This window comes from Ambystoma mexicanum, chromosome 11 (assembly GCF_040938575.1).
Source record: "Ambystoma mexicanum isolate Mex_15411 chromosome 11, UKY_AmexF1_1, whole genome shotgun sequence".
Taxonomy (NCBI): Eukaryota; Metazoa; Chordata; class Amphibia; order Caudata; family Ambystomatidae; genus Ambystoma; species Ambystoma mexicanum.
This window is the reverse complement of record NC_090934.1, coordinates 337,700,424-337,713,019: the sequence shown is the minus strand read 5'-3', so window position 1 is coordinate 337,713,019 and position 12,596 is coordinate 337,700,424. Positions and strand designations below refer to the sequence as shown.

The following is a 12,596-nucleotide window of genomic DNA, read 5'->3' as shown; positions in this document are numbered from 1 at the left end:
CCCAATATAAAAGATGCCTATGGAGTTTGTCAGGCCCCATAACCAAAAAAAAAAAACACAAAACTCAGAAATCACATGGAAATACATGAGTGGGAAAAGGAGTCTCACTCTCTCCAGGTTACAAAAAATTAACTCCTCAAAATCCAGCAAAGTTGCTGAGGGTATCTAAGGTAGAGGGAATTGGCACATTTCTGAGAATTCTCCCCAACAGGAAAGGTTCTAGGCAAGGATTTCCTCGCGGCTTGATGCGGCTCTGTTGATTTGGTGCCTTTTCCAGGAGCACAGAAGGCAGACCATTGTTGGTCGGATTCTCATTGTTTGCAAGGTCCAGCACTCTGGTGAGGGGACTTTTCAGACTGGAATCGTTCCTCTGGAGATCCAGCAGGATGCACGCGAAGTTTCAGCGAAATTCGGAAGACTGGACAATGGCTCAAGGTCCCAGGGTATTGCAGCCCTGCAAGGTCTCAGCACAGCGTGGGATGGCTCAAAATACAGGTCTTGAGTCTAGTGGGTTTCACCAGTCTGGGTCGGGGGCTTCATTTTCAGGGTCCTCAGGTCGATTGGAAGGAAGGTTAACAGCAGGCTCTCCGGTCACTGGAAATCATTTAAACTGCAAATTCTTAATCTTCCTCTTCGGTTTTGGTTACAGTGGTCGACTACCTCTTCAGCTTCCAGGTTCAGATTTTTATGCAGGAACCCAGCCAATCAAACATGGGTGGGACTCGGGGTGTGAGAGGTTGGCAGTTTGAACTGGGATCTCGCAGTCAGGCTGGAAGACAAAGGGCTGCAGAGTTTCTCCACATAAGGTGGGGGGGTGCTGGTCTCACCTAATAAAATGTAAAAGGGATCCAAAGATCCTTTCTACCCTTGGGAACTGTAGTTCTCACAAGGTTAGCCATAGAAAGTTTAAAAGGTTGCCCCTAGGGCAACCCAGCAACAATAGGCACTTATTACCAAAAAGTTGTCAAAGGATAACTTTGAAAAGCCACTATGGAGGGTCTTAAAAATGACACTGATAAAAGGAGTTAATGATTCTGTGAGTGGGGCAAGGAAGAGGTATAGGAAAAAAATAATCTACCAGCCCACCAAAACATTCTGCGGTTGACAGGTCAGGAAGATTTATCATTGATCTGAAAATCTTGCTTAACAGCATGTATTACTGATTTAGAAGGGGCACTCTCCAAATTCATTAGCTATGTTGCGCCCTAAGGAAAGGCAGCCGAGTGCCAGGATCAACCGAGAGGGTTAGTTTGTAATTCCCCCTAAGCGCTTACCCCCTTCATAATCGCCAAAAAATGAATTCCTACCTTTCTACTCTGTCCCCTCATCTCTTCCCAGGACCAGTCGCTAAAATGTGCTCTGGTACTATATTGCCAGATTACCGTGTCCCTCTAGTTAATGATCGCCAGGCAGTGGTTTCCCGACTCTGCATGCCTGACATTTACCTGGCCAGTCTGCCAATACCGCCTCCTGCGTGGCGGGGGCAGGCATACCGCCTCCTGCGTGGCGGGGGCAGGCAGGTTTAGGCTAGTGACCACGTGAGCATTTGCCACATTCTATTTTTTTTTTTTTTTTTATCCCGAACTGTGTTGATATGTTTACACAATTTATGATCTAAGGCATTGATGACTAGATGAGGGGCAAGCTAATTTATGGGCCCATTGATAAACCTAACATTTTCTTTCTTCTCAGGAAAATTGTATGGTGATGCTGAATATGTAGAAGAGAGACATCGGCACAGATATGAGGTAGTGTTTTTTTTTTTTTTTCTTTTCTTCTGGTCTTACGTCTATCCATTATGCAAGGAACATGGCGCAACTTCTCTGTTCTAACTTTTACAGGTAAACCCAGAGCTGAGGAATTGTTTTGAAGAACGGGGCCTCAAATTTGTGGGTCAAGATACTGAAGGCGAACGAATGGAAATGGTGGAGTTGGATGGTGAGCACTTAATTGGGTCATGTTTCCTACCCACAAATATATTTCCCATAGTAGAGCTTCAGTCAGTTTCTTTTTAAAATGGAAACTTGCAGTATGTGGTACTTTTTTATAAAAAATAAAATAAAAATGTTTTGGTTTGAATCTTAAACCTTTCATTTGTGTCATATTATATTGTGTACATACATATATTTTAATTACATAGTTTGTATGAATTTTCCTATTCTATGCTAAAAGTTCATTACAATTTTAAAGGTCACCTTTCCCAATCTAGTTTTCACTTTGCTGGTTTCCTGTGTCATTAACAATATCGCACCAGAATTGAATGATGGTGGTTACTACTTTTCTGTTGTTCCCCAGCAGTATTTGTGACCATCGTTCGCTAGCATCTAGCTCAGTCGTTGGCTTGAGGTACATATTGCTGAATAGATTGCGTTTCTCAGATAACGCTGAGTATTCATTATAACATGATGAATGCTTTCGATGGTGCTTAGTTCTTGACAAAACCTACAGATCTGGTCATTTTCTGCTTCATTGGTCATGATTGCTGCCACCTTCTGCCTGTATAATATCAGAAGTTTGAGGGAAAACTTGCCGAATTTCCTATGTAAGACGAGACCTTGGCACGCTGACAAGTGTGCCTTTGCTTTGAGGTGTACTGCCCATTCTTTTTCAGTTACAGATTATCAAATACCTTGGAATATGGATTAGTGTCTAATTGGACAAGCTTTTGTTTTTTGAGAAAGAGTGTTTGTTCTTTTGCTTGCCACATTCTTGCATCATGGTCATGATTTTAGTTTTTGCTGTTTATTTCTAGTTGGTTTTGCTCCATATAGTGTTGCAGATTATTCAGGGCAATGTGTAGGCCTCGCAGTGTTTGTGCCAGTATGAATATATCATCGGCGTACAACATGCAATGCAGAGTCGTTGCATTCAGTTTTGGTGGATTCGATGTTGGTGTGTGGTACTAGATATGTGAATACAATGTTCTCCCCAGCACTCCACATAAGGTGGGGTGTGCTGGTCTCACCTAAATAAAGTTTAGAGAGGATAACATATCAAGATATAAAAAATGGTCACCCTTGGGTGCAGCACTGTAGTGGAGGTATCAGCCTGCAGATGCATGTCACCAGGTAGTAAAGAAAAAAAGAAAGAAACCACTGCCACCAGCCCTTCAAGTGAGTTAGTGTAACAAAATGCAAAATGTTACATGAGGAATCGGTTAAAGGAGTTACTATGTAATACCCTCCGCACTCCATATAGGGTGGTGTGTGCTGGACCCATAAAGTAAAGATAAGTAAGGCCATTTTACTATTCTTGGGAACAGTATGTCACCCAAGAAAGTGTAGTTAAACATTAAAAGAAGTCCAAGGGACTTCTCAGTAGCACTGCACAAAAGATGCTGTGTGTCACAATGCAAAAGCTGATGCCTATGGAGTTTACCAGACTCCATAAAACAGTAAAACACAGAAAATCATAGTCCGGAAAACCCATGAGAGAGTGAGAAAAGTCCTACTCACTCAGGAGTGGGATTAAAAAGCCCCGAGTCCAGAAAAAGAGCTGGGGGTCGCTAAGTTTAAAGGGAATTGGCACAGAAATGAACATTCTCCCTAGCAGTAGTCCTTTACCTAACTAATCTCTTAGATGCAGGACTAGTTTTTAACTCGCTAAAAGTCCACCTTGCTGCCCTGTCTGCTTACACCATGGCTCAAAGCAAGGTTTCCTGGAGCAATGTTCCTGTAATTAAGGCTTTCATGCGAGGGGTGAAAAGACTTCAACCACATTTATTTAATCCAACTTCCTGATGGTACTTCAGTGTCGTCCTTACTAGACTTGGGAGCCCTCCTTTTTGAACCAATGCACAAAGATAGTCTTAAGGTTCTCACCTAAAAGACTGCTTTTTTGGTGGCTATTACTTCTATAAGGAGGGTAAGTGAACTGCGTGCGGTCTTAGTTCAAGACCCATTTGTTAACATTCATAATGGAAAAGTGGTTTTGCGCAAACACGCTTTTAAAAATGTCTTTAAGCGCCAACCCACCCATAGGCCTCTGAGCAGTACAACGAATACAACAAAACGCGCATAAAACAAAATAAAGAAAAAACAAGCAGAGAAAATACAGAAAAGGAATAAAGAACTCGTTCCGTTACTATTTGTACGTTTGTGGTAGCTGTCAACTTTCCCAAAAGGTAGCAATGACTCAAAAGATGGAAGATTACTATGTCCACAGTTGATGAAAATAGAATCTAAATCATTCGTCCAAGACCATTCCTTGATATGGCCCCTCTGCAAGAATATAAAATCATAGGTGCTTACACAACTCTCTCCAACTTTAGGTTCGCAACCAGGCCAAGACTTTTTTCTGGGGAGTATCTCTCGGCTCCTGTCTTTCAGATTTATTAACATTCACAAGTACAACATTTCTTTGATCCGCAACCAATCCTTATAAGTATGGGTTCATGATCGCTGGCATTCAAGTTTTTCTAGCACGTAAAACTCTATTCGAGGGGATTGGGTCCTCCGACGTATTCCAAATCTATGACAGTAATCACCACAGCTGTGCTGCTTCAGAAAATATTTCTGCGTCTGCGTCGATACGCTGTCCTTGAGGGCCTCCGTCGAGCCGACTTCACCGGATGTTATAAGTAGGACGCACGACGCCCGTAGCCTCAGTTCCGTTTTATCGCGAACGTGTTCGCTTCGGAGATCTCGGCGCGCCTCGACTCTTCTGAGTTCTGTTGTTTCGGTTCCCCGAACCTGTTCGGTTGTAAATATCTATGATGTCCTTGACTACTTCTACCCCGCGGCCGGTTTTTAAGAAGTGTTGGGAATGTGGGTCCAAGATGTCGTTGACTGATTCGCACATCGCTTGCCTCTGGTGCCTCAGTGGGTACCATGACACGGATGACTGTGTGGACTGCCAGTCGCTTACTTCAAAGGCCTTGCGGGAGCGTAAGAAGAAGCTTTCTTTAGGTAAGGTGGCCAAGCCCCGGAAGTCGAAGTCCACCGTCCTTTTGACTGACTATTCGAGGAGCGACTCTCAGCATCGGTCCGGGGGGCAGGGCGTCTCGGTCGCAGAGTAGGTCCCGCCATTCCTCTGCCTCTTCGAGGCACTCACGGAAGCGCAGTCGCCTTTCCCGTCCTCATCCGAGAACTCCGCCCGTCCCAACAAGCATTCCACTACTGCCGAATGGGATTCCTTTCGGCAGGAGATGATGGTGATTTTTCAGTCACAGGGCTCCGGCCAGTCCGCGCCGTCGAAAGACGCCAGCCATGACCATGCTAGAGACACCACTCGCACGCCTTCGGGCTCGAGTGGTCGTCGCGATCACCAGGTGCCTTCGAGGTCCCGGTCGTACAAGGTTGGTCACTCTAGACATGCCCCTTCCAGGTCCCGGTCCTCGACGCCCTCGAGACCATCGGAGCCTGTGATGTCTTCGAAGAAGACATCGACGCCTACGGCGCCGAGGTCGTCGAGGGACTCTTTCGAGGCTCTGCCTCCGAGGAAGCAGTTGAAGCCATCAGCTCCCAGGCTGTCTAAGGACACGCTCTGGGCTCTGCCCTCGAGGTCTGTGTCGAAGCTGTCGGCGCCACGCTCGACGTCGACACCGATTCCATCGACGCCTTTTAAGGCTGTTTTGTCAGAGGTTCCCCGTGGCATGGTGGAACCCCCTAGAAAGGCTCTGGCCAAGGCTAAAAATATCTTTGTCCCTTTTTCTGTGCCCTCATTCCAGCCTCTGCATTATATTTCTGAGGTGGATGAAGGGTCTGTGGAAGGTATGGTTCCTGGGGAGGTACCGGACGAGATTTTGTCTGGGCATAGCCAGATTGAAGACCTGCGGCAGTCATTGCACGACGCCAGTGGTCTGGTCACCTCTCTGGAGTTCTGTAGGTCTGAGCCTGGCACCCATGCCGAGTCCTCGTACCGGCGCCTTATGTCGAGGGTAACGGAATACTTAGGGTGGTCCGCGCCACCAGTGGATTTTCTGCAGGATGACCTGATGGATATCCTCGACCAAGGTCCACCAACTGACCCAGTACTGCCATTCCATATGGCCTTGCAAAGAAGGGTGGCGGCGGCTTGCACTGCCCCGGAGAGTCTCCCGGCAGTGAGCAAGTCTTTGCTGTGAAAATACCGTCGAGCCAGTAGCGACCCCTGCTACTTGACCACGCACCCCGCTCCGGAGAGTTTGGTGGTGCAGGCGGCTATGGCTGCAGCAAAGCAGGCGTCGTACCCTACCATCCCTCCTGATAGGGACGACAAGCGTTTTGATGGCTGGGCGAAGAAAGTGTTTTCTTCAGGGAGTATGGCTTTGCAGGCAGCCAACTCAGTGTGTGCCTTGTCACGCTTCGCGCACAGTCTGTGGAACTGTAGCTCGTTAGCGGCTGATCATATTCCCGAAGGGGAGGAACGGGATGGTTTTCTTGCCATGGTGCAGGATGGCAAGGATGCCATGTGTGAGTCCGTTCAGTCGCGTCTGGACATGGCAGATTGTGTCAGCCGGTCCATGGCGGCGAGCACCGTAATACGCAGGTTTGCTTGGTTGCGGAAGTCGGGGTTTGCTCCTGATGTGCAAGCCCTGCTCCTCAACATGCCCTTTGATGCTGAACATCTTTTTGGCCGCAAGGCTGACGAGAGCCTTGAGAGGTTGCAGACCTCCAAAGCTGCAGCAAAGTCGTTGAGCGCTGCAGTTCGCCAACCTCCGCCTTTTCGTCCTAGGGGACAGCAATGGAGGTGAGGTTCCGTTCGAAATTGCTCATCCTTTAGTAGATCGAGAGGAGCTGCAAGTCAAAGGGGCCACCGCGGGAGTGCCAGAGGTGGAAAACAGGGCACTCGAGGTGCTAAGGCCGCTCGGGCAGTTGCCTCTTTACCCTTGGGCAATGCCACAGCCGCTTCAGCTCAGTCATGAGGCCATGTTCCATGGATCGCCGGTTGGGGGAAGGCTGGCGCAGCATCTTGTGGAATGGTGTGCCATTACTTCAGATGTGTGGGTTCTGGAAATCCTAGCCCACGGCTACTGTCTTCCTTTCCGGCAGAAGTCTCACGACAATCCACCAGGGAATCTCTTTGAAGAGTCCGGATCCGCTCCTTGCGCAGGAAATTCAGTCCCTGCTGGAGAAAGGCGCCATAGAACTGGTGCCTGTAGCGGAGAGTAACAAGAGATGGTATTGCCCTTATTTTTTTATTTCGAAGCAAGACGGGGGATTGAGACCCATCATGGACTTGTGCGGTTTCAACAAACTCCTCAGGAAGGACAAGTTCAAGATGGTTACTCTCAAGTCCTCCAGGCCCTTCAACTTTAGGACTGGTTGGTGTCTCTCGACCTCAAGGACGCTTACTTTCATGTGCTGATCCATCCCAAGTACAAGAAGTACCTGAGGTTCGCGGTTGGCGACTCGCACTTTCAGTTTCGGGTCCTGCCGTTCGGATTGACCTCCGCCCCGAGGGCTTTCACCAAGCTCATGGTTGTGGTGGCAGCGTATCTCAGGAAAGGGGGGGATTCACGTCTACCCCTACCTGGAAGATTGGTTGATCAGGGCACGCTCTCCCGAGCAAGTCCTGGATCATCTGTCCGTCACCTGCCACTCCCTTCACAAGCTGGGCTTCTCCCTCAACTTAAAGAAGTCCCACTTGACGCCAACTCGGCGGCTCCAGTAAATCGGGGCAGTGCTCGACACATCCCTGGGGCAGTGTTTTCCTCCCCAGGTGAGGGCTCTTCACATTCAGCAGATGGTACACAATTTTCAACATGCCCAGAGTCTCCCGGCGTTCGAGTTCTTGAAGTTGCTTGGCCTCATGGCATCCTGCATTCTTCTGGTGCCAGAGGCCCGGTTGCGGATGAGATCGCTGCAATGGGCTCTCAAGATGCAGTGGTCACAGTCCTCCCGCAGGATGTCGTACCCCGTTCAGGTGCCGCCCTTGGTCGCTCAGGACCTTCTGTGGTAGGCCGACGAAGGCACTCTGAGGGGGGGGGGGCTCCATTTTGGCTACCCTGTCCGGAGGTGACTATCGTGATGGATGCATCCCTCACGGGTTGGAGAGCTCATGCCAACGGGTTGACAGTCAGCGGTCGTTGGTCTCCATCGGAGTCCAGACTCCATATCAATCTGTTGGAGCGGAGGGCCGTCAGGCTTGCCCTGAAGGCTTTTCTGCCCCCTTAACCTTCACGCTTGGCTTCTGAAAGGTTGAGGTATAAGGATTGGGACCTCCCTGAAGACGTGATCGAGGTTTTGCTTTCGGCCAGAGGGCTGGCAACAAAGTCCCTGTACCGTTGCCGTTGGAGAAAGTTCTGCGACTGGTGCAGGGTTAAGAATGTGGATCCTTTTTCATTTGACATTCCTGTGGTTCTGTCTTTTTTGCTTTCTTTAGCCCACAAGGGCTTGCAAGTGGGTACCATTTAAAGGTTACCTGGCGGCGCTGCCCATATTTAAGGGCACATCTGAGGAGTGTTCTTATTTTAAAATCCCTTTTAATTTCTCAGTTTCTGAAAGGGCTCACTAATGTGTTCACTCCGTCACCTTTCCAGGTGCCCGGTTGGGATTTAAACCTTGTTCTCAAGTTTCTAATGGGTGCTCCATTTGAGCCTTTACATTCTTGTCCTTTGAGACTGTTAACCCTGAAAACGGTATTTTTAGTTGTGGTCCCTTCCGCTCGCAGAGTGAGTTACAGGCACTTTCAGTTAAGCCACCCTTCACTGTGTTTCATAAGGACAGGGTTGTCCTTGGAGTTCGTCCTTCCTTTCTTCCGAAAGTAATGTCAGAATTTCATTTAAGCCAGAAGGTCATTCTTCTGGCATTGTTTCCTCCTCCGCATCCTGGTAAGGACGAGGAGAGGCTCCATAGGTTAGATCCTAAGAGAGCTTTAAGTTTCTACATTTCACGCATGTCCCGGGTCAGGGTGGATGATCAGCTCTTTATAGGTTACACTGGAAGGCGCTTGGGACAAGCTGTTACTAAGCAGACTTTGTCTAGATGGATTATCTTGGCAATTTCTGAATGTTACCGCTTGGTGGGTAAGGACCCTCCGGTAGTCTTGCGGGCCCATTCTGCTAGGGGTATGGCTGCCTCTACTGCCCTGCAGAGGGATGTTCCTATTTGTAACATCTGTGAAGCAGCCACTTGGGCTGCAGTCCATACTTTTGTACGATACTACTCCCTAGATTCTATCCATGGGCAGGATCTGGCTTTTGGCAAGGCGGTCCTTTACTCTGCAATTTGATTGGGCATTCTAAATTTCTTTATTCAAAATTATTTTTCCCTCCTCCATACGTTGGTACTGCTTTGGGAGTCTGTCATAGATATGGAATACGTGGGAGGACCCAATCCCCTCGAAGAACAAGTTACTCTTACCTAGTAACGTTCTTTCGATGGGATGGTCCGACAACTTATTCCATATCGCTCCCTCCCTGCCTAGCCCGCTACAGAATTTCTTCTACAGAATTGGAGCTTATGCTTCCGCAAGGCTTTCTGTGGTCATACTGGCAGAAGATTGGTGCCACACATTCTGAGGGAAAAAACTACAACTGAGGCTACGGGAGTTTTGCGTCCTACTTATAACATCTGGTGACGTCGGCTCGACAGAGGTCCTCGAGGACAGCGTATCGACGTCATAGACGCAGGACGCAGACGCCGACAAATTTTCTGAAGCAGCACAGCTGTGTTGATTACTGTCATAGATATGGAATATGTCGTCGGACCATCCCATCGAAAGAATGTTACCAGGTAAGAGTGTAACTTGTTCTTCTCGGAAGATCCAGTAGAATTCGACAGGTAACATCTGGGAATTAACGATTGAGGTCTGTGTGGTCACCTTAAATTCTGGAGCAATAAACCCATCCGGTGTGGCTAAATTAGGGAGTAAAATCTGCTGCCTGATGTTACCTTTTAAAGGGTACATCATTTGTAGCCAGTGAACTAACACCCAAATTCGGATATGTTTGACAACTGACCTCTACCTTACTAATAGATGCCTGTATCATAGGTGTTAGGACAGTTTTTCTGAAGTCCAACTACGGGCTTAGTAAAAAATTCAACTGAGGCAGTACAAGACTCCACTCTTAGTGTAAGGCTGTACCACCTGAGTTCATGGTAGCGTAGACAGAGCAGCCAGGCTTATCTTAGGATGGTGAGAGGACTGTAGAATCAGTATAAGTGAAATTTTAACACAAATGAGCCAAAGAAACACTGAAACACTTTGTATTGTAAAAATAAAGGATTTATTTAAATACCGATAGGCCCAGCTAAAACTAGGGCTAAGTATGCACTAAAACATTATATGAAATCACAGTATAAAAATGCAAAACTATACTTGAAGTACACAGACCCAAGTATAGACCTTATTTGAATACCTAATGGTAATTCTAGGGAAGTCAAAACCTTTTCATACACATTCAGTTTAGGTCAAGACTATTCTTGGGGAGTAAAAATTATTACTTTTTACAATTACATTCAGTAATGCAAGGGCAGTAGACCCTTCCAGTTGTATAATGATTCTCAGTACAAATCACTTAGTCAACTGGACAATATACCTTTGGTGAATAGTGAAACACTTATTCTAGGTGCAGTGAAAACCTATAACTACTTCTGTGATAACAAACAGTTCTACTAGGTGAGTAAAACCTAAGGATGTAATATACAATTACAGGTGCTTTTGAAATCAGGGAACCCCAGATTGAGGTAAGCAGTAATTCTTGTAACTCATTTTTGGGAAGCACACAGTTGACACAAGGTAAGTAAAACACACATACTTTTTTTAACCTTACAATAAAGGAGAAAGTAAAACCCAATGTCACACTTTACTGAATGACTCCAAGTTCTTCTAGGTAGGCAACAACCTAATGTAGACTTATTCTGGACAGGCTAGCAGCAAGTCAGGGGAAGCAAGACCAGTTGGGGGACACTCATACAATTATCCTCAAAGGACTATTCTGGTGATACCAACACTTTGCTTTTGGGAAGAGGCCCAACCTAATCACAGGAGAGTAAAATACCTTCACATCTACTTTCTATTAGACTGGCAATACAGTTGCTAAGGAAGAAAAGATGTAAACCATACTTTTAAGAATAGTGCATCACACATTCAAGATCAGTAAGAACTTTTGTAACTGTTCACTCTTAGTTACCAACCAACTCTTTACAAGTACGTAACTTTTAAACACTTATTTTCTTTTATAGACAGAAGTCCCAATCCCTGGAAAGTTTTTCCCTTATTCTTGGAGCATGAGTGTTCTCAGTGGCAGAAGGGAGGGGGACGGGGGGTCACTAGAACATGGACCAACTGGCAGTGTCAGAAGAGGTTCAGTGTCAGAAGAGGTTCTTTAGTAGCAAAAGTCAGAGTTCCTTAGGAAAACTGGGCAAACAGGTGAGTACTTTACTTCTAGGGTTATAACAGGGTCCAGGGGCTTCACAGAAGACACCCTAGCAGGATTCTAGCAGTGGGACTGGGTGCACTGGATGAGAGGCCTCCCCATCACAGAAAACAACCCTCAGCTACACAGAAATCCTAACATGCTTAAGGTAAGTACATACCAAAGCCAACACAGTACCTCAACATTGGAGATTTTGCAGCAGGAGAACTTCAGGGTCTGCAGCCAAATACCCGGTCAGTGGATTCCTTGTTGTGGAGACTGAAAACAAGACCTCAGAAGGGACTTTGCAGCAGGGATCGATGAAGAAGGCTCTAGGCAAGGTTTCCCTCGCGGCTGAATGTGCTACTGCGGATTTGGCGCCTTTCAAGGAGCAGAGAAGAAGACAGAAAATCGCGGTTGAATTCTCATAGTTGCAAAGGTCCAGCACACTGAGGAGACTTTTCGGACTCGATTCGGGTCTCTGGAGATCCACCAGGATGCCCACAAAGTTTCAGCGAGATTCGGCATTCGGAACACTGTGCACCGCACGATGGCTTGAGGTCCCAGGGTATTGCAACAACGCAAGGTCGCAGCAACGCGTGGCATGGCTCAAAATGCAGGTGGTCTTCAGTCTGTTGGGTCTCACCAGACTCTGGGTCGGGGTCGTAATTTTCATAGTCCCCAGGTCGATTGGAAGGAAGGTTCTACAGCAGGCTCCGGTTACATCGCAGGCTCTCCGGTCGCTGGAAATAGTTTCTGGTTTCGGTTCCAGTGGTCAACTTTTCTTCAGCTTCCAGGTTTGCAGTATTTATCATTAACTACAGCACAACCATTTTGCCAGCTTGTTTGACCCGTGCAGTGCAGGAGTCCCCTGACGTCCTTCCTCTTGTCCCACGACTGAGGCTCAGGAACAGCAAGATCTGCAGGAACCAACGTCTTCAGCTGCATCTTTTCTTCATATTAAGGTACTGTGCCAACCCCATTGAGAGAACTTACCTCTTGCGGTGAAAGTTTGTGAAACTTTCCCAACTTGCAGGCCTAATCAGCTTGTGACCCAGCATATGATTTTCATACAAACTACTTCTGAGAACTTTGAAAAAATCTTTACCGTAAACTGCTCTTTCCTATCCAAGACACTAGCCCATTGTACCTCGCGCAAAGATTCTCTGTGCCCACATCAAGCAAACCAACGAGATCTAACCAAACCAACCGTCTCGCCATTCCCAAAAGCCTCAAGATTAGAGCAGGTGGCTCCAGCTTCCCAGTTCTAGCGGCGACTAACTGGAATCTGCTACCTCCCTCCATCAGAGGCATT

The 12,596-nt window shown here is 47.1% G+C and overlaps 1 protein-coding gene across 1 annotated transcript in view; it reads left to right on the top strand.

The window, feature by feature from the left end:
- Nucleotides 1-12,596, top strand: part of CTPS1 (CTP synthase 1) — a 331,500-nt gene that overhangs the window by 238,532 nt on the left and 80,372 nt on the right. The window contains exons 15-16 of the mRNA XM_069623054.1: nucleotides 1,693-1,748; nucleotides 1,842-1,938. Of these exons, the coding sequence (XP_069479155.1) occupies nucleotides 1,693-1,748; nucleotides 1,842-1,938 (153 nt within the window). The remainder of the gene's footprint in view (nucleotides 1-1,692; nucleotides 1,749-1,841; nucleotides 1,939-12,596) is intronic.